Source organism: Cyprinodon variegatus, unplaced genomic scaffold, assembly GCF_000732505.1.
Source record: "Cyprinodon variegatus isolate N-32 unplaced genomic scaffold, C_variegatus-1.0 Scaffold37, whole genome shotgun sequence".
Classification (NCBI taxonomy): domain Eukaryota; kingdom Metazoa; phylum Chordata; class Actinopteri; order Cyprinodontiformes; family Cyprinodontidae; genus Cyprinodon; species Cyprinodon variegatus.
The window spans coordinates 140637-168037 of record NW_015150490.1 but is presented as its reverse complement, the minus strand read 5'-3'; the positions used below and the strand labels follow the sequence as shown (position 1 = coordinate 168037).

The 27401-nt window shown below is 38.0% G+C and overlaps 3 protein-coding genes across 3 annotated transcripts in view; 2 read left to right on the top strand and 1 right to left on the bottom strand.

Moving 5' to 3' along the window:
• Nucleotides 1–12959, top strand: part of mpp5 (membrane protein, palmitoylated 5) — a 19866-nt gene extending 6907 nt beyond the window's left edge. Inside the window, exons 3-14 of the mRNA XM_015368945.1 lie at nt 597–730; nt 1457–1543; nt 3961–4080; nt 4289–4450; nt 5128–5205; nt 5294–5477; nt 8635–8703; nt 8771–8842; nt 9233–9394; nt 11103–11305; nt 11487–11597; nt 11787–12959. Of these exons, the coding sequence (XP_015224431.1) occupies nt 597–730; nt 1457–1543; nt 3961–4080; nt 4289–4450; nt 5128–5205; nt 5294–5477; nt 8635–8703; nt 8771–8842; nt 9233–9394; nt 11103–11305; nt 11487–11597; nt 11787–11963 (1559 nt within the window). The 3' untranslated portion in view covers nt 11964–12959. The remainder of the gene's footprint in view (nt 1–596; nt 731–1456; nt 1544–3960; nt 4081–4288; nt 4451–5127; nt 5206–5293; nt 5478–8634; nt 8704–8770; nt 8843–9232; nt 9395–11102; nt 11306–11486; nt 11598–11786) is intronic.
• A 104-nt stretch (nt 12960–13063) lies between these two features.
• Nucleotides 13064–21272, bottom strand: atp6v1d (ATPase, H+ transporting, lysosomal 34kDa, V1 subunit D). The gene is made up of 9 exons (XM_015369345.1): nt 21034–21272; nt 14916–15033; nt 14746–14825; nt 14599–14666; nt 14474–14518; nt 14289–14392; nt 14141–14207; nt 13973–14051; nt 13064–13749 (listed from the first exon to the last, which is right to left on the bottom strand). The coding sequence occupies exons 1-9, from the start codon at nt 21072–21074 to the stop codon at nt 13605–13607; spliced, it is 747 nt and encodes a 248-aa protein (XP_015224831.1). The 5' UTR covers nt 21075–21272; the 3' UTR covers nt 13064–13604.
• A 45-nt stretch (nt 21273–21317) lies between these two features.
• Nucleotides 21318–27308, top strand: eif2s1 (eukaryotic translation initiation factor 2 subunit alpha). Its single transcript, XM_015369036.1, has 8 exons — nt 21318–21476; nt 23692–23934; nt 24289–24368; nt 24480–24631; nt 24705–24811; nt 24891–24988; nt 25079–25222; nt 27000–27308. The coding sequence occupies exons 2-8, from the start codon at nt 23694–23696 to the stop codon at nt 27123–27125; spliced, it is 948 nt and encodes a 315-aa protein (XP_015224522.1). The 5' UTR covers nt 21318–21476; nt 23692–23693; the 3' UTR covers nt 27126–27308.
• The last annotated feature ends 93 nt before the right edge of the window (nt 27309–27401 follow it).

Below are 27401 nucleotides of genomic sequence, written 5' to 3'. Positions count from 1 at the left end.
TCCATCCATCCATCCATCCATCCATCCATCCATCCATCCATCCATCCATCCATCCATCCATCCATCCATCCATCCATCCATCCATCCATTTTTTATCTTCTATCCAGTCTTTGCTTTTCACAGGTCCTTTAATCAATGTCTGACGTCTAAAGCTTCTAAAAGAAGCGTAAATGTTGCTAATACTGTAACTGTGAAATTGGTAAAAACACTGATTTCTTTGTAAGTTTGGGAGAAAAGCATGGATTTTAGAATGAAAAACATGGATGGCCCTTGGTAATATGTACTCTATTTAATTTGTGTTACAACTTTACAATTGACTTGTAATGCTTTTGACCTAAAGCCCATAAACTGCAGGCAACATTCTAAAAGGACAGTTACTCCAGTTATCGCAGGACTGATTCGGAGATAAACAGGCTGGCTGCAGTAGTCGATACTTGCTTTATACATGCTCACACATGCTCACGCACAGACTGTGTATTCTTTCATGCACCAGACACAGCTTTCCAGTTGCAGTAAGACTAAACTAAACGCCTGTGCTGTGTGATACTCACACTGACCATTATGTAAACTAATCTCCTAGCAGCCCCCTGCGCTAGCTGAGCGCGGCAGCACACCGCAGGACGAGGGCCAGGATCTGCACATCCAGAAAAAGAAACTCCAGCAGCTTATAGCAGCATGGGCTGAGGTGCAGCTCTGCTTATGGGGGAGGGGCGAGTGCGTCACCTTGTTAGTGAGAGCTTTGATTAATGTAATGGATGAACTAAGCTCTGAACAAGAGGTGAAGAGGCCGAAGGGCAGACCAATTGGCCTGACAACACAAGACCCATATGATCTAAAATAGAAACCCACTGGACAGTGGATAGGCTTTAAAATGTTAATGCAATGTTAATATTTATATATGTACAGCAGATAACAACAACAATATATCTATATTCTGTTTTTCTTAAAAGAGTAAGAGCCACGTCTCGAGCCTCTGGTATTTTTAGTTTGAGGGTAGCCAAGTGAATAATATTGGGGTCTGCACATGCTCTAACTAAAAGGCGGGAACACAGACCTATTTTCCCTAAATCCCAACTGTTTTTAATTCTGTGAATGAGAGATAATGATGGAGGGAGGGATGTTCAATAGTAGGTGAAAAAACATATTTATGTCAAGTTGTGAAGAGATAAAAGTAGCCTAAAACAGTCATCATCCTAGGCAAGCTTTTTTTGTTTTATTTATTGCTCTTTTGGATAGCTTTCATCTATTAAAAAAACACACAATTTCTTTATTGTTTTATGCCGTTTGAAGCTTAAACATGTCTGAAAAAAATAGAAGTTTTAGGTACAGTGTCAAACACTTTTAGTAAGGTTTAAGAAATTACCAGTAGGATTTATTTTGAAACCCTAGTTTATTATTTTTTCTGATCTGCAGGTTTTGATGTCTTGGTGTCAGATTTATGGAACCGTAATCTGTCTTTGTTCAGGTTCAGAGGATCCTCCAGACAAGCCAACAAAAGGAGGGTTTGGAGCTCAGCGCGCTGCTCACCAATCCCCATCTCCAGGTCAGAGACCAGCTTTCCAGCTGAGACCTCTGCTTGACCTTTAATATGATTATATGTTTTTTTTTTCTCACAAATCCGCAGAGCCTTACTCATCCGCTCGTTTATTGAGTTAGAATTCAGGCAATTAAACTGCTGGAAATATAATTAATGTTATACACGACTGCCTCCAAAAGGGTAATTGTTTCTCCAGCATCTTACACTGGGAAGTCAAAGTTCAGAGTTTAACAAATTAACATCTTGCTGTCTGAAAGGCAGCGGAAAAGTTTGTGTCAGAGTTTGAATACTACTGCTACTTTCATCAGAATACATTGTCTCTTACCAAACTCCCCATCCCTGGCTGTCGTCATGTTTGTGCTGTTATCTGCTTGGGGACTGGATTTACTTCTTTTTATCTACTCGTCAGGACGTGCCTGAAGTTGAACTTTATGTTACCTGTTCATTGATGAGCCAGCAAAAAAAAAAAAAAAAGTTTAGTTATGTTTTTTTCAAAACAGGACAGATATAAGTTTTTATTCTAGATGCAAATTACTCCTTTGAAATCAAAATTTTGTTTCAAGTACTTTTTCTATTTTAGAAGTAACAATTTTCCAGAGAATTTCCTGTCAACTATCTCTTTTTAATTTGCTGAAATTCTTTATAGTATTTATTGTTTCATATTCGTGTTTTCCTAGCATTTAACTTTCCAACACAAAAACATATTTTATCCCCTAAACCTAAGCCACTTATTGTTAACAGAAAACTGTATTCATCTATGGGTTTTTCTGTGGGTTTCCAGCCAGGAACTTCAACACAAACATAGTCATATGAAAACAACTAGATTTCACTTATGAGAGCATGTTTTTGCACTATTATTAACATAAACTGTTAATTAACCAAGAAATCTTAAATATAAATGACTGAAATTAGTGACGCTAACAAACAAATTTTTTTGAACTCACCCTTGTTTTATTGTTATAATATGCAACCTTCATGCCCTTATCTTAAGATAAAATGTGTTTTCAAGGTAACACTTTTTTCCTTGCGGTTTCATCATGTATCATCATTTGCTAAATAACAATTCAGTAAAGCATAATTATGGGGTGATGTGAGCTTTAGCTTGTTTGGTGTGATGGCTTTATCATTGTCTGATTGTCTGGCATGATGAAATCTCAAGCTTGTTTTTTATGCATTAACTCATTCAGGTGAGTGTTTTCTTCACTTCTGTCTTAAACTCCTTTTTATAATTTATAACAAGGTTAAAAACCCTTTTTTAATTGTTAAGCCAAAACTTTTTTATATACATCTCTCAGATTTACATAAATTGACTCTTAATGGCAAAATAATACAGCCCTAGAGTGCTATTAGTTTTTTTTATTAAAGTATTTTATTGGAAGCCTTAGTTTCTGCCACATTTTCCATTTCCTGTCAGAGTACTTTTAAAGCTTAAAAAATTAAATGCTCTTACTGCAAAAAATAAATGCTTAAAAGAAAGAAAATATCTGTTTTAATTAGCTTTTTTTTTCAAAGTGGCAAGTTACAAATTATTTGAACCCTTTCAAGATGTCAAAACCCCAATTCTTGAAATAATGGATTTATATGTTAATGGTGCAAATATTATAGCTTGGATAAAGAAAAAAAAGTACTCACAAATTGCTGGTTTTTTGCAACATAATAATACAGTGCCATTAATTTTTCTCTGAGATTCTCTGTAAAGTTCCCCAATGCTTAATTTTACTTCTTCAGAAATACTATAAAAAATTGGTTTCAGTTATTTGGAAATTATTTTCACCCAACGTTGGAAGCTATTTTGTGTCAGCTGGTTAAGAACTAGAAAGATGCTTTAATTGAATTGTTTTAAATTCTAGCTGAACAAAGATGGATGGGGGCCAGGAAGATATATAAAGTTATCTGACCATGTAAAGTACAATCAACTTAAAACACATTATATTAATTTATCTTTGGAAGCTGAAACACACTGCTGCCAACTATTGTGTTGTCATGGTGCAAAGCATTTCAGGCATGAATGGAATTAAGCCTGTCCTTGTGAGACCAACATTCACCTTTCGTTTGGTTTCTACTTTAACCCCTTGATTCATAAAGACATGTAATCAGCATTTATTGATGTGTGGTGTTAATTCTGGCTCCTTGGCGCTTAGGGAGATTTAAACAGGTTGTGTGCACACAGGAGCTAAGCTTAGGTCTGCTCTCTTATAGGAAAGGCATTACTTAGTGTGATGTTAATGGCTTTTTGGGCAAAAAGGTGTCCCATTGACTTAGCTAAGGGAGTGGCCTCTGTGCTTGGATAGCTTTGGATAATAAAAGACACTACTGCTTTTGTTTTTTATGAATTTCAAAGCTACCTTATATCAATATCTGTGGTTTCAAATTTCTAAATGTTTGTCTTAATATAAGTTTAACAATGTGTGTTTCTATGGCAGGCACTGATGCAGGCTCATGACAGTGTCGCCGTACAGGAAATCCCAGAGGAAAGTGTGACCCAGTACCTCGGAGAGACGGTTAAATTAGTGCGGCTCCAGAAGGCCAGAGACACCCCTCTGGTGAGATATGAACTTTGAGTTACTCCTACTGTCTGTATGTATCATCACCCACTTTCAAAACTGTCTTAACGACTTTGCTTGCTTTTCCCGATTGCCCTATTTCTCCCTTCACTGTATATGACATGTGTTTCTCCTTGGATTGGAGTAACCGTTTAAAGACTGTTAACAAAACTTTTGTGATCTTCCTTCTTGGGTGTCTTGCTATCAGGGTGCAACAGTGCGTAATGACATGGACAATGTGGTGGTGAGTCGTGTGGTGAAAGGCGGCGCGGCAGAACGGAGCGGACTCCTCAGTGAGGGAGATGAGATCCTGGAAATCAACGGGATTCCTATCCGTGGAAAACACATAAACGAAGTTCACGATTTAATGGTAACCACAACTGTTAGATTGATGTCCTTTAATATGCAGTTCTGATTTTTTTATTTCCAAACTCTTCCAAAATTTTAAACACTTTTCACCCACATTATTGCATAATACTATAAAAAGAACATTTTTCAATGCACTTTTAAACACGCAGTGCTTTACAACATTTAACCTTGAGGTTATTGTATCGAGGTTAATTTGATAGACAAATACATGTTAAGCCCATGTCAAAGGGTGGAATGAAATGTGACATGGTTTTAAAGTTTTTTTGATCATTAAAACTTAAAGTGAAGCATGCATTTATATTCATAAATATTCATATAATATCCTACTGGAAGGTAAACTAGATATTATTATTAAACCTTCAAGTTGTACACAGTCAGTATGTAAGGTGTGCTGATATTACATTTAACTAAGAGTAGATATGTTCTTAAAGAAGTTTGTGTTCCTGAATTTTGTTTGATTAGATAAAAATGGTGTGAATATAACTTTTTTTTGCATTTGTAAATAATTTCTTTATTTTCAGCCACTGCAGTTTTGTGTTGGTCTGTCACATCAAGTCTCAAGAAAATGTGCTGAAATTTGCCCTAAACAAATGTAAAAAAAGTTCCAGGTGTTGTGAACATTTCGACAGAATCTATATAAGTTGTATGTTACGTACTGTTTTCTTATGTATTTAACAGCAAGAAATGCAAGGAACTCTAACCTTCCTCCTCATCCCGAGCTCTCATAATAAACCTGCTCCTCACAGGCAAAGTGTGGTAAGTCTAATATGGTGTGAGAGTGCATGAGAACTCTTGATGGCATGCAAACAAGCACTAAATCTGCTGCTGTAAACCCTCTCCTCAGATGCATGTGCGAGCTTACTTTGACTATGATCCCTCTGATGACCCCTTCGTGCCATGTAGGGAGCTGGGTCTTTCCTTCCACAAAGGAGATATACTCCATGTTATTAGCCAGGATGACCCCAACTGGTGGCAGGCCTACAGAGATGGAGACGAGGACAACCAGCCTCTGGCTGGCCTCATTCCTGGTAATCTCATGGTTGAGCTCTTTAGAAACATTTTGGTTTTTATTTTTTGTCTGTTTAGCTTTTTTTCAAATGTAATTTTAATGAGTTTCGCTGGCTTTTACTTTAATACAGATTGCTGTAAAACTCATGTTTCATTTTTATACTTTAGTAAGCATTGTGTATTTCAGTACTGTCTCACACTTTCTCAAGTATTTTCAACAGAAATAAATTCCCAATAAATTAATGCAAGTTCCAGCTGCATTTTCTCTAAAATGGTAGCCTCAGTCACAGTGCTTTGGAGTGTCAAAGATGGCTGTTGTAGTTGTGAACTAATATTAGCCTTGGACTACATTCTAATGACCATCTGGGTGCACAACTCCTGCTTTGACCTCTATCATCTAACCAGCCCCGTAAAAAGTTTCAAAGAAGATTAGTTAACTTAAAGCTAGTAGTAAGGTAATAAAGACAAAAAGAGATTTACATTGGACTCTTCCATTGTAAAACATAGATTAAAAAGGCTCTATTTGACAGTAAACACCTTTCCCTTTTTTGGTATATTTTATTTATTCTCAGGCTGGTATAAATATGCCAATAAAACATAGAGGGGAAAACAAAGGGAATTTATCAGAGTTTGTTTTGGAAAAAGAAATGCTTGAAACATGATTAGCATTTATTAGATCAGTGTTGCACAGGTGGCTTACTGCAAACCTAATAGGATAGTGGAAATCTCACTGTCTGTAGGCGTGCTAAGACAAGATGTTAACATTACCTTTAGCAACGCAAGGTAAGGTGTTAAGTGAAAACTGGTCTTTGGTTTCTTGTAAAGCCACTTTGTCTCTCTTGAATACATTAGGGCAGTTTGTACAAATTATTGATGATGGTCAGCAGAGAAAACCTGCCTATTAAAAACACTATAAATCCTTAGGCCATTTCTGAAGGAGGAAAAACAAATAATGACACAATTCAAAGTATCAAAGCAACTTCTTACTTCAAGAAAATACATATGGTAAAGACAGATATTATATTTTATATGGATGCATATACGGAGGAGTGATTATTAGGATGTCTTAATTATTATCTGCAACTCCATTTGTTTTTTAAAACTGAGTTAAAAATGAGTTTGAAGAGACAAATGGCTTACTTAGGTCTGCTTTCCTGGTGAGATTTGTCAACCATCTGTTACATCCAGCAGATTAAAACAAACACCTTGGAAGTATTTGTAACTGCACTCTGACCTAGACTCTATAGGGGGTCTTAGTAAACAAAGTTAAGTGCTTAAAATGGAAAGTACGCTGCCTTTTGCTCTTTTACTCAGATGTCTAAAAAAGTACAAAACAACTTTAAATGTCAGTTATTTTTCATTTCACAGTATTTTTCCCAGTAGTATTCCAATCCCTCTAGCTTTTTTTTTCACATTTTGACTTATTAAAACCACAAACTTCAGTGGATTTTATTGGGATATTTAATATATACGTGATACATAAAAAATGATGAAAAGTAAATAAACACTTTAGAATCTAAATCATGACATTATATTCACCCAAACTTTATTCTAATACCCCTAAAATAAAATACAGTTCATCTAATTGTATTCCAAGTCACCTAACTAGTAAATAGAATCTGTGGTTTAATGTCCGTATAAATCAAGCTGGTCTCGGAAAGTCGCAAAAGCTTTTTAGAGAAAATGCTGAACAATCGTAGAGCTCATAATGTAATGTTCCCCAAATCTAGGTTTTATGAATGACATGTAAAAAGAAAACCTTACAAAATCTGTGTCAGTTTACCGCAGTGCACCGAAAGTCACTTATGGGAAGAAGGGGCCCTGTTCACCCAAACTCTAATTTTTTCTGGTCTACATTCAAGATTTTGAATCAATTAAATTTTTTTGGCTCTGGGAATAGATGTCTCAGAGCTAGATGATAGCCCAACAGCTTTGCTTAAAAAAGTAAACCAATATGGCTGTTGCCATAAGGTTCCGCTTGGTACTTGTAATGGAACTAAATGGAAAATGACTTAGGTAGTAAAAAACATAACAATTTTTTTTATTCATCCATTTTTCATCATGTCTAAGCCAAGCAGGGTCACAAGGGGTGCTGGTGCCTATCTCCAGCTGTCTACAGCCAAGAGGAGGGGGTTGTCAGTCTATCGCAGGGCAACACAGAGCTAAACAAGATAGACAACCATTCACATACCCACAAGGAGAATTTAGAGAAGCCAATTAACCTAACAGTCATGTTTTTGGTGTAGAGGAGCTGGAGTACCCAGAGAGAACATGCAGAAAGACCCCAAGCCAGGAATCGAACCCAGAACCTTCTTGTTGCAAGCTGCAACCTTCTTGTGCTACCCACTGCTCCACTGCAGCCTCTGAGCCAATCTGGTCCGATCTCAAATTGGATTCCTCATATTAAAAGTTCTATGCTGTTGCCTGCATTACACAACTCTGTGGTTATGGAAAATATTGAAACTAGGATTGAATTAGCATTCAGCTGCAAGTTGGTAAAGTAAAGCTAGTTAATGGCAGTTGTGAGGACAGTGAAAAATATGTGTTTTTGTTTTTTTCTTTTTTCCAAAATGACTTATTGGTTATATGAATCTATCTTTAGAAATTTCTGTGAGAATTGATTCAGAATAGGAAAATCTATGTTTATAACACAGCCCTAGTTTTACTGCTACGTTTGGTAAAGCTAATACTGCACATACCCTGACAGCACTATGAACTTGGTTTAACAAGGTGGTGGCAGAATCATTTTTTTTTCTGTCTAAACATATAAGATGGTCCTAGGGTGTAGTGGGTCGTCATATAAGAAAACCTGATAGAGAATGCAGTTGGCTTAAATTTGGGGCAGAGTTTCAGCACCAAAGTGAACCAGTCTTACTCTGAATGGAAATCCAATTGAGAATCTTTTCCAATAATTGAAAATCACAATGAGCATATGTTTTCAGTCTGCCTGAGCTTTAGCTTTTTTGCAGAATCAGAATCAGTTTTTGTTGTTTTTTTATGTCAAAAATAATAACAATTGTTAACTGTTCTATAGTGCTATAAAAATAAAATGAAAAAAAATGCCATGAGGTTTTTTTGGCTGTTGGAATATTAGGAAAATTTTTACTTTTTTTATTAAGATGCATCTACACTGGTTGGATCTTAAATTTTGTGTTTTTCTATTTTTTTCTACTTCAGGTAAAAGTTTCCAACAACAGAGAGAGAGCCTAAAGAAAACTGTACCAGACAGAAGTCGGGAGCAGCAAGGTACGATTTGAAAATGTAAACATTTAAGCAATTTAACAATTTCAAATAATTTTTTTCATGCTCACAGGGAAGATTTGGTGTTCAAAGAAAAGCAGGAAACTAAGAAGAAGGAACACATCAGCATTGAACAGAAACACTGGTAAAACCTCCTTTATTTCATTAACCCAGGCCACTGTTAGGGTTACGCCTACACAGAAGCTGAAGTTGACACACCTCGCCTTTCTTACAGCAGCTTGTCCTGACTTGTTGTGTCACAAGTCAGATTAGACTTGCCTTCAAAGACCGGATCAGCTGGAGCTTATATGGCTTCAGGAGACATGTGGTTCTATGGTCCACATATACAGTAGAGACAACTTTACAACATACACAGACCCCCATGTAGGCAAAGTCAAGCTGGTCAGAGACTAACAATTGCTAAACCTTGGGAACGTTTTATCAAAACCATAACATGTTTAGCAGAAGGTCAAATGCACAAAGTGCTTTTATGGTCAGTGGCGTTTCTTTAAGCTCTCCTAAACTGTCTCCTCAGACTACGATGACATCTTGACCTATGAGGAAATGTCACTCTACCACCAGCCTGCTAATCGTAAACGACCCGTAGCTCTGGTTGGTCCGGCGAACAGCGGCCATGACGAGTTGCGGCGTAGACTTTTGTCCATAGAGCCAGAGAAGTTTGCCGTAGCTGTTCCACGTAAGTCCTCACTCAGTTTAAGCAACAGTATATTAAAAACAGCTAACAGTGTTTTGTTTTCTGGGGTGGGGAGGATTGGCAAGGATTTTTTTTATTTCCTATTTTTTTCCTATTTTTTTATTTCCTATTTTTTTCTCCCTTAAATTTGTTTCCTAGTTCACTCCTTCCATCTGCCCTTTTATCTTTCTTTATGTTTTTCAGCCCTTGTTTTCCTCCCCCTTAGGTCACAATCTATTAAGGTCCCAAATAAGGAGCACTAAATTTTACTTGTTGCATATAAAACAATTCAGCTGCAGTTTAAAGGTGTGTTGCCAGTGAGCTGATACATAACGGGTCCAAAAGAGGGGCAAGCAGTCAGTTTTAAATTAGGTTTTCCTTGTAATGAAAGCTATCATCATGAAGAGTTTGTGAGAGCAGAATGGGTTTATATTGTGTTTCCAAAAGGCAGTTGAAATTTGCAACAGCACTGCACATGGTTGTCAGGTATGATCGCTATCTGGAAAGGATGCAAGCACGGGGGAGAAAAAAAGGACCTAATGTGGCAAAGTAGCTTCTCCCGGTCTTGATTATTCTGTTGAAGTTATTGTTTTAATTGATTATAATAATCTCCCTATCATATCGTCTTACAGAGAGAAGCTACTTATAAAATATAATAATCCATTTAGCCACTGATTAACAGAGAACAGCACACCAGAGAAACTACTCTGTGAGAGTAACTGTGATTGTGTGCTGGAATTATACATTCAGATTATGTATTGTTGTAAAGAGTCTTTCCTTAGGAGATATGGATGGCTTCTATTTGTTAGTGGCTCCAAGTCACAGCCCTTAGTTCATCTAGCAGTTTAAAAAAATAGCTGCTTGATTGACAAAATGTCTCTACCATGTACATTTGCATTTCCTCCTCCCAGTATTTTGTTTGTTTTGATGGTCAGCATGTATTCTGCATATTAATGAACAGACCTGCTGTTTTCATTATACAGATACAAACCTTGATGCAACTACTTTGCAGATTAACTCTCCCCATGCTATCAAGTTTGCATGTGCTTTTATATATGCAGACCTTAAATAGATCAGGCCCTTAGTCTTTAGCACCATGGTGGTCCTTCCTTATGTACCTTCCTTTCCTTCTACCCTCCCTCTATCTTTCTCCTTCTCTACTTACCTCTGTTCTGCATTGTGTCATTTCTTCCTTCCTTGTGAATAATGCATCTTCTGTTCTTCTTTCCTTGTCACCTTTCTACCTTTGTCCCACTTTTTTTCTTTACTTTAATCTGTCCTTTCTTCCTTTTACCCATTTTGCGTTTCATATTTCTGTCTTTGTGCTTCTGTCCATCCTTCCTGCCTACTTTCTTCATTTATTTCCCTTTATACTGCCTCAATCCTTTCCATCATTGCTTCTTTCTTTATTTTGTCTTATGTTTTGTCTTTTCTTTCATCATGTCCTTCCTTTCTTATTTTCTTTCTTATTTGTGACCTTTGTTAATATTTCCTTTCTGTTCTAGTGGCCCTCTTTCCTTAGTTCTTTTTCTGCTTCTTTCTTTCATCCCTTCCATCCTTCATTCCTTTTAAGTTGTTCGTCTTTCCAAGTTACATATTCATAGCCCGTCAATGGTGTCTGATATAATCTAACCTCCTACACTTAAGGACTGAGAGCTGAAAAGTTAAACTTGGAAGCATCTAAAAATGTGTCTCTCTGTTTAATCCTTAGACACAACCAGAAACCCGAGGATACATGAGCGAAATGGACGTGAATACCATTTTGTCAGTCGCTCCACCTTTGAGACAGACTTGGCTGCAGGGAAGTTCATTGAATCTGGGGAGTATGGGAAAAACCTTTATGGCACAAGCATAGAATGTGTCCGACACGTCGTCAACTCTGGTCGCGTCTGTTTGCTCTGCCTTCACACGAGGGTAAATTTTTGCTTCTCTTGATGCTTTTACTGGTGTCTAAAAGTCACAATGGCTCGTTAGATTTTAAAGTCACCACAAAATGAAGCTAAACTCTTGAGTTGTTTTTATTACATTTTTACTATTGTGATTTTATTTCTCTCTTGTTTTTTGTTTTCTCATGAGCTTCATTTTTACCTCCTAGTCCCTGCAAGTGCTAAGGTCCTCCAACCTTAAACCATATGTCATCTTCATTGCTCCTCCTTCTCAAGAACAACTACGCACTCTACTGGCCACAGAGGGGAAAACACTAAAGGTATGCTGACCTTCAAACATTAAAAAACACAAGTTAATGTCAGAGGCATCCCCCTGGCTTCTCTTAAGTAGCTACAATATTAGAGTAGAAATAGTGGAAACTTGTCTGCTTGCTTTTTCTCAGTCTCACTTTTTATAGCCTGGGTCATTTTTTTTTTTTTTTAAAGTCTATTTTGATTTCTGCCCACAGCCGGAGGAGCTGAGGGAGGTCATTGAAAAAGCCCGTGAGATGGAGCTAAATTACAGCCATTTTTTTGATGCAACCATCGTAAACTTTGATCCAGACCAGACGTTCCAGGAGCTGCAAAGATTAATAGATAAACTGGACACTGAACCGCAGTGGGTGCCGACATCTTGGCTCTGCTAGAGGGGGCTGTGTGTCAACTCAGAGTCTCAGGGAATGAGAAGGTAAATGAAAAGAGACGGACAGTATTATGCTCACACTGGATTTTCCCTTGCACATTCTCTCTTTTTTGGGGCTTAATTGTTACTCAGGCGGACATAAGTGTTGATCTTTGCTGATGATTCTCCTTTCGATAATTGTTTGGTCTTAGTTTTATGCAAAATAATGTGTTTTTTCATATAGATATATTTCTATTATATTTCTTATAGTTATTTATAATTGTAAATATACATTTTTAGACAGAGTTTAAATATTTTTTTGTCACAGGTGGGTGTGCCACACCAGAAACGGCACATTTGACAAGTTCTTAAAAAGCGTTCTGATGAAACTGAAAGCCAAAACATCTTCAATGGTCTTAGAAGTAGATTCAATAGATTTTAGAGCAGTCTTCCTTTCAGAGTAAGAAACCTGCTGTAGCTCTCTCAATATCAGTATTGTGTCTCATACGCCTTGCAAAGTATTTACACTTTGAGCTTTTTACAATTTTGTCACATTACAACCAAAAAAAGTAAATTATTTGCATTTTCTTTGATAGACCAATAACAATGATTTAATAACTATCAAACTGAAGAAAAATGACACATAATTAGTAAATGTGGTTGCATCTGCATCTAGAGCCCCTACCCCATCCACATAATGATGCTGCCATAGTTTACCATAGGGATGGTGGGTTTATGGCGCTATGTAGTGTTAGCTTTCCACAATGACAGGCATTCTGGTCTGATCTGACAAGAGACATTCAGTCTTCGGAAGCTTTCTAGCAAACCTAAAACATTGCTTCATATTACGATAAATAAAAACCCAATAAAATACAAATATTGTGATAAAATGTGAAAAGTTTCAGGAGTAAACATGCCTTTGCCTGGTAATGTATTCTTCAACAACAACTTGAGGTTGGTTGTTATATTACCTTTGTATTGTTGTGTGTTGCTCACTTTGTAAAAGTGTTAATAAATTCAGATGTGCAAAGATGGTGTATTCCCTTCATCTTGTTTACATATTAATCTGTTTTTCTATGTTAAATCAAACATTTTTGCAAATACCAACGAGAACAATGTGTGACTATTTAGAACATCTTTATTTCTATGAAGTGCCTGGCTTTATTGACTCTCACACATTTTACAGTGACACATTACAGAGAATCCATGTGATGGCAAACACCCTCCCGTGAGGTCAACCCCAAGATAAGAGTCAGGAGATTAACAGATTTCCAAATCACAGACTCTTACACTCTTTGAAAACTTTAACCACATCAAGATTTACAGCATGCAATGGCTCCAGATATTATGAACAAACTTGAATATCTACAGCTGATCAAGTCACATGGAATGCTTTTTTTTATTATTTATTTCACTTGTAACCCCATGTAAACAATGATGTTTGCTTGTTAGATTCTCTGGTGGAAAAGGAGTTTTTGAGGGAACACTCAGGTTCCTGAACAGTGACACACTTGGACATTTCTCTGATCTTTCAACACAAAAACATCAAAATGAATAATCTCAAACATAAAACACAAACATTACTTTCATTGCTTGTATGAGAAAACAAACATGGCCAGAGATGCACAGAATAAATAACATGATGAGGGTCAAACTGCAGAGGGCTTCACTCAAACAGCAGGTCCTCGTCCGTCTCCTCCGTCAGCATGTTGGCGGGCTCAGCGATGGGTCCCAGGGCAGCCAGCCTGGCAGCGATCTCCAGCTCTGTCCTCTCCCGAAGCTGCTTCTTCTTCTCTTGGATTTTCTTCAGCCTGTCAGGAAAAAAAAAAGAAATCATTACAGGATGTGTAGTAAGGTCGGAAAATCTTAGAAACACTTAAGTGGAAAATGCCTTTAAAAGTTATTCACGTCTCTTGAACTTTGTAGATATTACTCCAATAGTCCAACTTTATTGGATTGTATGTAATGGACTTGGTTTTAATTAATGTTTATAAACAAACAAAAATTAGTGTGGCCGTATGACGTGGTCTTCACCTGTAGAACTCCTCTCTTTCTCGCTCATCTAGCTCTGTGACGATGTAAGTCAGAGTGCGGTCAATCCTTGGAATGATCACTGCAGCAGGGAAAAAAAGAGAAGTCATTCAAATAAGAAATAATCTTTCAAATAAGATAATTTACAGCAGTTCCTAAGTTGGAGTTTACCGTGCTCGATGGCGTTAACACGCCGGTTGGTGATCTTTATGGCTTCATCCAGAGTGACAAAAGATGTCTGCAAACACAAATGTGAGCATGTGTCAACAGAAATTTCTATCCAAGTCTTTTTTCCCAAAAATACTGCAGGGTTAGCTACCTGTAAAGATGCTAATTCTACAAGCAGCTCCACAGCTCTGGCATAGTTCCTCTTCAGCCTGGAGAGCTGCTCTCCTCCTCTGGCCAGACCAGTGAGTTCATAACCTGACGAAGACAAACAGGTAGGATCAATGCACAAAAGAAGGTTGGTGATGCACCGGAAGAGAGTAACTGGGCTCAACTTACTGTCCCCGCCTTCTTGGTAGTGTTCAAAAACTGGAAGGGTCACACCTGGAAGAATACATTCAGACTGCATGAGTGCGCCCCCGGCCCCCACAGGCTGATTTCAGTTAAACATTTCAGAAGCTAACCTGCTACATTGTCCTTTTTGGCTCGGACCTTGACCTGGGCTTTGTTGACGTTCTGGATGACAGTCGTGCTGCGGAAAAAGGGGAAAGTTGCTCGATGCATCAGCTCTTAACTGAGCGACATCAGCCAGATCTGGTAGCGATTCTTACCTGAAATCTCCAGCGGTAAACTTGGCTTCAGCCAAAGAGAAAGCTGCCTCTCTCATCACCTCTCCCATCTTGGTTTTGGTCTAAAGAATCAGTCAAAGAGAGCACATTTTAGGGGTGTTGACAGCTAAAGCAAAGCCAAAAGAATGAATGGAATTAGTGATTTTACGGACTTCGATAATTTTGCGAAGGATCTGACGGAAACGCATTGAAAGGGCGTCAGATTTCTTCTTGAGCAGGCTGCGGCCGGTCTGCGCTCCCTTCAGCCGAGCCTTCATGATGGTCTGAGCCCTGGAAGCACAAAGAAGGCACACAACCATAGTTAATATGGACTATAGCTGCCTTCACGTCCATTTCCCTTAGTAATGGATTAGGTCCATTTCTACAGAGAACAACAAACATGGACATCTGTAAGTCCTTCCAGCAAATTTTATGATCATCCATCCAAGAATTAAGAAAAAACCTTTTCCCATGTGTTTAAAAAGACTTTAAGGGAAGTTTGCCCTCATCAGAACTAACAGACCTGTGCTTAACAGGATGGGAGCAAATGTATTCCTAAAACGACATTAAGTAGCACCAGTGGTTTCCATCTAGTCATGGTGTTACAGTGCCTTGCTGAAGTGCTTTACTTTTGAATTTTCCACATTCTGTCATATTACATTATTTTGAAAACATTCTGGGACAGACAAGCATAAAACAGGGAAATGGAAAGAAAGGCATTAAAAATAATGAAGCGCTTTAAGCTTTGCTTCAGAGATCAACTAATACAGGTTTATTAAAACTGATGCCATTACTAATTATTAACCAATCTCACTACGGTAATTCCCAATATGTGCTGCCAAATTTTGTGGGGACCATTCTGGAGGCCAGTATTGTTTTTTTTCTTCCTTCATTAACAAGATAAAGACAACACAATAAATGCAAAGGCTACACAACTCTGAATTTAAACAAAACAGATAGCCTGACCATACATTTGAGTATCTCAATTTTGCCTACAGAAGCAGCTATATCATTAAAACCAAGGCAGGGATCAAACCCAGTAGAAGTTTAAGCAGGGTTGGATAATAAAACATTATTTTAAGTTCTTCTATCATCTGAAAATAAACAGTGAAATACATAACTGAATATAAATACCTTTCAATAGTAATTGATGACTCACTTTTAAACCTTTCATTGCTAAGCTTGTGAAGAAATTAAATCTTACATTGGGTTTATTCTTTCGTTATATATATATAGATATATTTTTTAAGTGAAAAACCGCCTCGTCTCTTGCATTTTAAAAAAAAAAATCTATCTTAGATTATGGGGACTTTTTTTTATATAAATGCTACCTCTTTTGAAAATATTGGACTTTTGTTTACCTGGCTTCGTTGAGGCTCATCACTGACCTGTACTCTCAGGTGGGATGGCCTTCCCTCTCCACAAGGAGGCGGTGTCAAGGCTTAGATTACTGCCCTCTTACATTTGAACATTACTTACACAGAAGCATGGCCTCTTAAGCCCTGAGATCCAATGACCAGCTGCTGCTCACTGTTTCTTTTGCCCACACAGAGCTAGGGAAGAAATGATTTATCTGTGCAGCTCCTTATGTGTGGAATTTTCTACAAACTTTTTACCCTTAAATGCTTTTATGTTGAAACTTGAGACAGCCTGAATTATAGTTAGTTATAAACGTGATATGCTTTCTTTATGTACCTGTCATTTTAATGTAATGTAAATGCAATTTTGTTCAATGTGTAACTTTGTTGCTTCTTGGCCAGGACTGACTTGGAAAAAGGGTTTTTTATTTAAAAAGGAGTTTTCCATTTGAATAAAGGTTAAATAAAATAAAATAACTACATATGTAAGCAGATTAATAACAATTAATAAACAAATTAATAAGTTGAGCAGGAAGAGCATTAATCAGACGCAGACAAAAGGCCCTAGGTAACTATGAAGCTTGGTGCTCCGCAACTCAGGTAAGAAAAGATGCTGATATGCTAACCTGTATAGAAAAGTGATAGAAATCAGGAGCACTGAGAATCATCACCAGCATAAATCGGGAGTATGGTTCCTTGCTCTGCAATAAGCTTTGCAGAACTGGAACAATTAATTGGCTTAATTGTGAATGATCAAGGATTGATATAATTGTCACCTAATGACTAACATTCCCTTCCCTGTAAAAACAACCAACTCAGAGCAGAAATTAAGTCAAAAATGTACAAATTTTTATATCTGTCTATCTATCTATCTATCTATCTATATATATATATATATATATATATATATATATATATATATATATATATATATATATATATATATATATATATAAATAAAGACAATGTAAAGATTCTAATCTGAAAACATTAATAAAAAATATAAATTCTATGAAAATGAAAAAATGAAAGTCAGACATCTATATCTATGCTTCAAACAGAATGGCTTCAAAAAAAAAAAAAAGGAATAAAAAGAAAACTCATAAAACAAGCCGGGAAGAAAACAATGGTATCCCCAGAAACGACTGAAAATAATGTGAGCATAGGCGCATGTTAAATCAAGGTGTTCACTAATTAGCATCACAGGGGTCTGCAATCCTGTAATCAGTCAGAGGGCCTATATATAGGGCTACAGGTAGTCGCTGGCTGCGTTTCCATCAACCATCATATTGTAATTACAAAATAAATTTCATGCAAAAAAAACTATTTTACTATTTTTTTTAAATAAAAAGATAAAGGAGAAGACCAGGAGTACTTGCAGGATGATGGTGGCCCACTAGAGTGGTGAATATATAGATTTATGTTATGCTGTTACATCCTTCGCCAACATGTATTTTTTTCAGAGTAATGTTATGAACAAATGCATTAGTTTGCAATTTTAATCCTATTTGCTATTTCATGGAAATATCACCATTTTGAATCTTTGCATTTCAAAACTAGCATAATATTGGCTTTGCTTTGCCAACATTTGTATGGAAACACAGCTACTGTGCTGTTTGATGGCATGGTGTGTACCACACTAAACATGGATCAGAGGAAATGAAGGAAAGAAAACCAGACAAATATGTTAAACATGACGTCTATAGGGCCATCTTTAAGCAGCTCGATGATCCTGTGACTACAGTTGAACATATTATTCAGAAATGTAAGATCCATAGGACACCACTTAACCTCCCTGGACACGGCCACAGGAGGAACAAATACAGCGATGGAAAATATAAATGGCAACAAAAGAGCCCTGAAAAACGTCTAGGGATGATCAGGTTCAGATGGCACCATCCATCGTTGTTTGAGCCAAAATGGACTGTTTTTCAGTGTAGAACTGTTTCTCTGACTGTGACTAAAGGCTGATTTATACTCAGAAACCAGGTTGTCTACGTGTGTGTCGCAGTTAACAGAGATATGCCCCCGCCCCATCCACAGACACTCTGGTGAACCTCTCCAAAATTGTAGGGGATTGCAGACAGTGACAGGAGGCCTCTGATTGGTCAAATGTACATCCGCTCTACACTATCCATATTTCCCTTTTCAGTACCTTACCGGCTTGTTTTGTTTACTTGACCCCCATTGTGGAAAACGACTCGTAAAGATGGACCAGCTAGAAGATCAAGGTGCGCAAGAACGCTGGGACCCTTTTTCCACCTGGATCCCTACTCTTTTTCGCCACCATGTCCCTCTGTTGTTGCACAGACTTGCCCTCACTTCCTCGCCGCTTTCGCCGTATCTAGACCCACAGCTAGTTTGAGATTGTCCCTCTTGCATTGTGGCGTGGAATGACATAGGGCAAACCACGCTTCAATATTGGGAATAAATCAAAAATATCTGCGACAAGCTCACTGTGACACACTGCTGCGGGAGTACAGGTGCTGGTCATAAAATTAGAATATCATGAAAAAGTAGATTGATTTCAGTAATTCCATTTAAAAAGTGAAACTTGTATATTATATTCATACATTACATACAAACTCATATATTTCAGATGTTTATTTTGTTTAATTTTGATGATTACAAATGACAACAAATGAAAATCTCAAATTCATCATATCAGAAAATTAGAATATTGTGAAAAGGTTCAAAATTGATGGCCCCTGGTGCCACACTCTAATCAGCTAATTAACTCAAACCACCTGCAAAAGCCTTTAAATGGTCTTTCAGTCTAGTTCTATAGGCTACACAATCATGGGGAAGACTGCTGACTTGACAGTTGTCCAAAAGATGACCATCGACACCTTGCACAAGGAGGGCAAGACACAAAAGGTCATCGCTAAAGAGGCTGGCTGTTCACAGAGCTCAGTGTCCAAGCACATTAATAGAGAGGCGAAGGGAAGGAAAAGATGTGGTCGAAAAAAGTGTACAAGCAAGAGAGATAACCGCACCCTGGAGAGGATTGTGAAACAAAACCCATTCAAAAATGTGGGGGAGATTCACAAAGAGTGGACTGCAGCTGGAGTGAGTGCTTCAAGAACCACCACACACAGACGTATGAAAGACATGGGTTTCTGCTGTCGCATTCCTTGTGTCAAGCCACTCTTGAACCACAGACAGCGTCAGAAGCGTCTTGCCTGGGCTAAAGAGAAACAGGACTGGACTGCTGGTGAGTGGTCCAAAGTCATGTTCTCTGATGAAAGTAAATTTTGCATTTCCTTTGGAAATCAAGGTCCCAGAGTCTGGAGGAAAAGAAGAGAGGCACTTCATCCACGTTGCTTGAAGTCCAGTGTAAAGTTTCCACAGTCAGTGATGGTTTGGGGTGCCATGTCATCTGCTGGTGTTGGTCCATTGTGTTTTCTGAGGTCCAGGGTCAACGCAGCCACATACCAGGAAGTTTTAGAGCACTTCATGCTTCCTGCAGCTGACCAACTTTTTGGAGATGCAGATTTCATTTTCCAACAGGACTTGGCACCTGCACACAGTGCCAAAGCTACCAGTACCTGGTTGAAGGACCATGGTATCCCTGTTCTTAATTGGCCAGCAAACTCTCCTGACCTTAACCCCATAGAAAATCTATGGGGTATTGTGAAGAAGAAGATGCAATACACCAGACCCAACAATTCAGAAGAGCTAAAAGCCACTATTAGAGCAACCTGGGCTATCATAACACCTGAGCAGTGCCACAGACTGATCGACTCCATGCCACGCCGCATTGCTGCAGTAATACAGGCCAAAGGAGGCCCAACTAAATACTGAGTGCTGTACATGCTCATACTTTTCATGTTCATACTTTTCAGTTGGCCAACATTTCTATAAATCCTTTGTTTTTATTGGTCTTCAGTAATATTCTAATTTTCTGATATGATGAATTTGAGATTTTCATTTGTTGTCATTTGTAATCATCAAAATTAAACAAAATAAACATCTGAAATATATGAGTTTGTATGTAATGTATGAATATAATATACAAGTTTCACTTTTTAAATGGAATTACTGAAATCAATCTACTTTTTCATGATATTCTAATTTTATGACCAGCACCTGTATAACCAGTCCTTAACTGTATGTGCTCTCTTTCATCCTCTGACATGGGAGCTGGCTTAGAGCTCGTCTGCCAGGCTGTGTGTTTCCTGGGCAGGACCTTTAGAGCTGGCTTTTGTATCTCTGCTTCTTTCTCCTTGAACCCCAGTGAGACTCGGCAGATGGCAGCTCAGGCTGAGCCTGCTTCTGCTGGAGGTTTCTTCCTGTTAAAAGGGAGTTTTTCCACTCTACCGTCGCTACAAGCATGCTTGGTGTGTGGGATTGCCTTTGATTCAATGAGTCCATGCAATCAAATGGTTTTCCTTAGATAGAAAAGTTTGAATCAATTTGACTGTATGATCTGATTTAATTGTCAACATGTATTGTGAATCGGTGCTATTTAAATTGACTTAATTGAAACTGAATTGTTTTCATCAGCAAGAGGGAAGCTGGTCAAAAGTAATGGAAAGATGGATAGAAACTAAAATATTTTTTAAAAGTGAAAAACAATTACCAGACTAAGGCAGAGGTTTAGCTTCTAAGGAAAAAAAATGATGTACCAATTTGTGTTGCCCCAAAACTTAAAATTTAAATACAATATATTGCTATCTGTGGCTGTAAGGTGACAATGCGGTCCAGATACCCTTCGTCTGGGAGATATACCTCACACTTAAATGCGATGTTAGAAACATCACATGATTCCAGAAAGGATCCTTCCTCTTTCATAAATATCTGGCACCATGACTAAGTCACGATGCAAAACAAAATGTCCCCCCGTTTAGGATAGACATGCAAATAAACATCAATATCGAAATTGGGAAGCAAAAACAAATTCAAGCTGAAGAAAAAAAAACGGGTATCTTACATTCTGGAGGGGAATACGTCAATCCTTTCCTTTCCAGACATTTTGTCGTCTTTAAGTCGACTACAGCTATCTTCTTTTTACTTTCTCTCTCTAAACTCGATCCCGTCAAGGTAGTTTTAGTTCCTATTTATAGATTATGATTAAAGATGCTTTCATTTAGAAGAAACTGCACAGATAAAGCTAATGGCCGTGATCTTGTCCTCGTCCGTGATGATCAGCTGGCCTGTAGTCATGTGACCTACACCAGAACTCGCTCTGCGCATGCGCAGATCGTTGGGCTCGATGAATCCTTTCCGGGTCGAACATTCTTAGCACACCAATAAACGTGAGATAGCGGGACGGGTTTTGTGTCTTGACAACTCAATAAAGAATCGTTAGAGATACATTTAAACACGCCTAGTGAATAAATTCCCTGTTTATCGTCGTGTAACCACATGACACAGGTAAGTTTAAATCGATGGATAAGATGTTCCGGGCAGTTAGGAGGAGACGGGTGATGCTAGCAGCTAGCTTAGAAGGAGGCGCGTGTGATTGGGGAACCGGGTTGTTAGCCTCGAAGCTAATAGATGTTAAAGTAGATGTTTATTTTGTTTAAAAATCATTCTTCTTCTCGCACCTCTTTTACTACAACCTTTGACTTATTTGAACCCGCTCGTTAATTGATATGAACGTTTCAACCCTGCATTTTTTCAATATTTGTTTATGTCAGAGTTCGACATAGTTTTAAAAGAAAAGCAGATTTGCTAGCGTTGCGTCATCCCATTCAAACGTAAAAGTATTTATAAAAAAATATTGAAACACATGCATAAAATCAGGACTAATTGCAACTTTAACGATTTATTTATTTATACTACCACACGACTGTTAGATGTTTGCGTTTGTGTCTACTTTAGATTGCAGTTACAAGTCTGTCTTCTGCACCTGATGAGGCATGCCACAAATAATGCTTAACATATGTACCAAGTTATTTTATTTTTTTAGGGGGTGGATATTCCTGTTTTAGGGACGAAATAAATGTTTGATAGTAAAAAAAACAACTTATGTATGTGGGTTTTGCTGTAAACGCCAGTTATAAGTATTGTAGTATCTGAAAGAAACATGTTTGTTTGTTTATTTATGCTTTAAGCAATTGTTGATTGCAAAAGCAAAATCAGCCGTCATTAGGAAATGCCAACTCGTTAATAATATGTCCAGTAGTAATAACAATTGAAATTGATTTATTGTCTTTATTGATCTCAAAGTGGAGAAATTTACACTACATCAGCTCAAATAGTTAAAAAAGAGTTATTCCACATATGACCAGGTTTTTTTTTTTTTTTTTTTTTTTTTGGGATTATTACACAGGCTTATTGCACAGGGTGTTTATATTGTATTTATATAGATGGCACTGGGTGTCTAATATAGAAAAACAGTTATTGCACATGGTATCAAATAGTAATTGCACAAGGTATTGCCGTTGTAGAGTCTGGTTGCAGCAGGGATGAATGACCTGCGGTAGCGCACCTTTTTGCAAACGGGGTGTTAACATCTTTAAGAAATGAAGGTGTGTATACAAACAGAGGAGTGGTGGCCTAGTGTTTAGGGCATAGAGCTTGGAATCCTGATGTTGTTAGTTCGAATCCCACTCTGGATTGCTCCCTGGGCGCCACACGATGGCAGCCCACTGCTCCCCAAGGGGGCGGGTTAAATGCAGAGGTAAATTTCTCCAAAGTGAGATCAATAAAGTTCAATTATTATTAATTATTACATATAATAGTAAAATAAATAAAGTTTACTAACTAAATGGGTAGATAAGTCCACGGGTACCACCAAGACCATTCAACCAATGGTCTTTTGTCAGTATGCTGAAGTCACATGTGTGTGATCATCACTTTAAAGCTAATTTTTAGTTAAAAGATTTGAAGGTGCATTTTTAAAGCATCTGGGTTCCTCGAAAACCTTTACGCAAAGATTAGGAGTGATCCAAATGAGTTGTTGGTAAATCAAAACCTTTTGATGAAAAGCTTGTCACAAACACTGAGCTAAGATCCAACATTTTAAAGAACAATCAAATATCAGAAGTTTTGTCCAAATGACTGATATAAATAACCTGTTGAAACAATTTAAGATCCCACAATTTCTATTTTAATTTCCCTGGTAACTGTTTGCAGTATTAGATTTTAAAGCTAACAGTGTAGTGGCAGACAACATGGGACCTTTAAGAATGGCCTTAAGCAAAAGAATTTATCATTGAGGATGTAGCCTCAGCTAAACCTCAGGTACTTCTCTAAATCGACATTAAAACCTATTTTACAGCTGCAGTGCTTGATATCATCAACGTTATTATATCTTTTCTCTCTCCAGATAAGTTTTATTAACAATTTGTCTTTTCCAATTTTTTTTGTGTTCATCTCCGATAAGAAGCATTGGTGCCTTTTCACTCCCATTTAGATAAACTTCTATTTCAAAGAGTTGAATTCCCATTACTTTGAAAGCTTGAACAAACAAATTAATGATGGAGCTTTTGATTTTAATATCAATACGAGTGCTGTAGGTTTTCATTGTTCCATTCGGTCCTTCCATCCAATATAAATCTTTATTATTTTCCAGTTAAAAAACAAAGATCTTTTGAAGAGAACCTGTTGGTCGTTACTATTTCCATCATTTGTTTCCTTGCAGCGATGCCGGGACTCAGCTGTAGGTTTTACCAGCACCGGTTCCCAGAGGTGGACGATGTGGTGATGGTGAACGTGAGGTCTATCGCAGAAATGGGGGCCTACGTAAGCCTCCTGGAGTACAACAACATCGAGGGGATGATCCTCCTGAGCGAGTTGTCTCGCCGACGTATCCGCTCCATCAACAAGCTCATCCGAATCGGCCGCAACGAATGCGTGGTCGTCATCCGAGTCGATAAAGAGAAAGGTGGGCACTGAGGAATGAAGTTTAGAGCATTGTATTTCTAGAAGTAATTGATTTACTGCAAACAAGTGATGCAACCACTACTCTTTAATAATATATCAGTAGTGACCTACTGATCCATGAAAGGGAGGTTAATATACACAAGCCTTTTCTGTTGCTTTTAAAGTTTGTAAAGTTGAACCCCAAACCAGGTTCTCCACATACCACCCCATCTTTCACACAGACTTTTGAAAGATAACTGTTTATGTAAATTAATGAATAATTTTGATTATGTTTCTGTGACATTTTACTTACATTTTATCAGACTTTTTCTATTGAAACAGCTTTTACTGCATTTTGCTCTCTTTATTCCTCCAGGATACATTGATTTATCAAAAAGAAGAGTTTCACCAGAGGAGGCCATCAAGTGTGAAGACAAGTTTACTAAATCTAAAACTGTAAGTTCTATAACCTGTCGTTTTTTTTTTCCTCTTCAATGATTAAAGCATAACATAGAGTAAAAGTTAGTGGAGATATGTTGATGTGCTGACTGAGTGTTGTGCCTGCAGGTGTACAGTATCCTGCGACACGTGGCAGAGGTGTTAGAGTACACGAAGGACGAGCAGCTAGAAAGCCTCTATCAGCGCACCGCCTGGGTCTTTGATGAGAAATACAAGCGGCCGGGATACGGAGCCTACGACGTCTTCAAACAGGCCGTGTCGTAAGTTCACCAGGAATTAAGTCGATCAGCTCCTAATGTCAGTTTTTTACAGCAAACACTCCATTTTAAACAGAGACCCCGCCATTCTGGATGGCCTAGATTTAACAGAAGAGGAGAGGAACGTGCTGATTGATAACATCAACAGGCGGCTAACGCCACAGGCGGTCAAAATCAGAGCAGGTTTGTTCTGAGGTTCCTGCATGGGTCTCTTAGAGTTAGGATGTTCCAATGATGGGTAGTTTTCCTCTTTGTCTTGCAGACATTGAAGTTGCATGCTATGGGTATGAGGGCATCGATGCCGTTAAGGAAGCTCTGAGAGCAGGACTCGGCTGCTCCACAGAGGTCATGCCCATCAAGGTGATGCCTCATGTCAACAAACCTCCACCTGTGATGTGGTTGTTTCATTGCTGCCACTGTGGTTAAATATTGTGGCTTTGTTTATTTTAGATCAACCTAATCGCTCCCCCTCGCTACGTGATGACCACAACTACCCTGGAGCGGACAGAGGGTCTGTCTGTCCTCAATCAGGCCATGGCTGCTATCAAGGAGAAGATAGAGGAGAAGAGAGGCGTCTTCAATATCCAGATGGAGGTGAAGGATTTTTTTTTTTACCTTTAGAACCAAATTTTAACTTCAGTATACAGTATGTTACAGTATTTCCTTTGTTCTTGCAGTTTGGGTGGATATAAAAGCAACTTGGTGTTCCAAAATTTTTTTTACCAAAAAGGCTAAATATTTGAAGTTATAAGTTGCTGTTTTTTTAACCAATGTGAAGCAAATGATTTTTTCCATCGAGGTTAATACTAAATTAGTTCCCTCAAAGTCAGATTCAGGTGTGCTTTCTGTTTTCAACATCCTTACATGTTGCCATCATAGCTGTAAGTTTAAATAGAGCTGAAACAATCGATTAATCGATTATTGAAATTATGTCCAGATGCCTTTAGCTGACAGAGTGACCCACTTAGAGCAGTAATTATATCAAAATTGTATTAAAAAAAATTAACGTTTTGCATTTAAGATCAAAAACTTTTTAGTCTGTCATTATGCTTTATCTAAAACTCAAGAAGAAAATTTTTTGTTCTACTTGTTTTAATTTCATAAAAAATCTTTTTGAAGGAACTTTTGACTATCAGATTAATCAATTAATTGGAAAATTATTTACATATAAATCGATATGCAAAATCTTCAGTTGCCGCCCTAGTTTGCATGTCTATATCTCTGAACATCTTAAGACTCACTGTATTTCATATTTTTTTTCTCCATTATGTTTTTCCAATGTAGCTTAACTTTGGTTGCATCTAACGATAATTTTGCAATCGGCTAATCTATATTGATTTTTTTTTTTTTGACCTTTTCGGACCTGACCCCAGCAGAGGGCCATGAGCCGCCGTCCTCAGCCGGAGGTAGGGGGTCGGTAAGGCAGGCGTGGGGAAGCACGGGGCCATTGGTGTCCAGGCTACCTTCACAGGGTGGGGTTCGGTTGCTCTGTCCCCTGCTGGCTCCCTACCCCCGTCCGCCGGGTTTCCCGGAGCTGACGACTCGGTTCAATTACCCGGTGTGTTTCGACTACATGCTGCACTGTATTCGACCAAAATTCCGGACGATTTTGAAATTCCCTCGTACACTTTTTTTTATTTTTTTTTGAAGCTATGAAAAGTAGTACGTGAACAATTTGATGTTTCAGTGAGTAATTGCTTGTTGCTATGTCTTTGCTCAGCAGCTTCGCTCATTGTAAACCAACCAATCAGAGCGCAGCTAATCTAAATTATTCATGAGCATACCATAAAAAGAAAAACCTGTCGTTTCATTCTAGGGCTTTTAACCAGGCTTGCATTAGGGCTCATAGAACAGCGAATATGCCATTTTCAGCCCAACCAATGTTACACACCCTATACAGAGACCTTAAGGACCAGCACCAAATACCCTATAGAATCATTCTGGCCCCTTTAATCTGAATGCTATGGGCTGCTCTTTCTTCCCTTAAATAAATAAAACTCCTTTCCATTTTAGAAATTGTTTTTTTTTGTGCGCCTGTATGTATGAAATTCACTCAAGCCCTGTTTGGGGAAAAAAAATGCCTACATTTAAAAAAAGACTGCTGGGAGAAAACCATTAACTCTTATGAGTATGCATTACATAGGAGCATTTCTAACATGTAGCTCTGCATTGCAGATAAGCTGTTAAATTTTATGTTTGCACTGAAGACAAATTAAACTTGTATAAAATCTCACATGTGGGTTTGAAGAACAGTGGGATATGCTAGTTGTAATATTAGCTGCTAACAAGTCATTTGTGATTTCAATTTTGTTGAAATAAAGCAAAATCACATGCGTGCACGCAAATGAAAGTCTGAATTGTCCCCTGGCAGCCCAAGGTGGTGACAGACACCGATGAGACCGAGCTGGCCCGGCAGCTGGAGAGGTTAGAAAGGGAGAATGCCGAGGTAGACGGGGATGACGACGCTGAAGAGATGGAGGCCAAAACTGAGGACTGAAGAAAAAAGAAGACGTGGACGAGCCTGGGTAGAGTCAGTTTAACTTGCAGGATGCAAGCAGTTATTTTATTGATTGGTAAAAGGATCTCCTTAACCCTACATGAACCCACAGGTGGCTAAAGAGGTTTCACACCAGTAGTATCTGAATAAACAATAGCTGCTCAAACAGTGGCCTTTACTTACCTTCTGCTTCAGCATTCATGTTTCTTCAACTGGTGACTGATTTAAGACGCTCATCTATCTACATCCAACCACAAGGTTTTCTTCTAGCTCCAG

Excerpts from the sequence above, each read along its gene's own strand:
- eif2s1 (XM_015369036.1), top strand. The coding sequence starts at position 23,694 with ATGCCGGGACTCAGCTGTAGGTTTTACCAGCACCGGTTCCCAGAGGTG. Across the intron at positions 24,632-24,704 it reads GTCTTCAAACAGGCCGTGTC|AGACCCCGCCATTCTGGATG; the intron begins GTAAGTTCACCA and ends CATTTTAAACAG. Across the intron at positions 24,989-25,078 it reads CAGAGGTCATGCCCATCAAG|ATCAACCTAATCGCTCCCCC; the intron begins GTGATGCCTCAT and ends TGTTTATTTTAG.
- atp6v1d (XM_015369345.1), bottom strand. The coding sequence starts at position 21,074 with ATGTCTGGAAAGGAAAGGATTGACGTATTCCCCTCCAGAAT. Across the intron at positions 14,826-14,915 it reads TCCTTCGCAAAATTATCGAA|ACCAAAACCAAGATGGGAGA; the intron begins GTCCGTAAAATC and ends CTGATTCTTTAG. Across the intron at positions 14,519-14,598 it reads CAAAAAGGACAATGTAGCAG|GTGTGACCCTTCCAGTTTTT; the intron begins GTTAGCTTCTGA and ends GTATTCTTCCAG.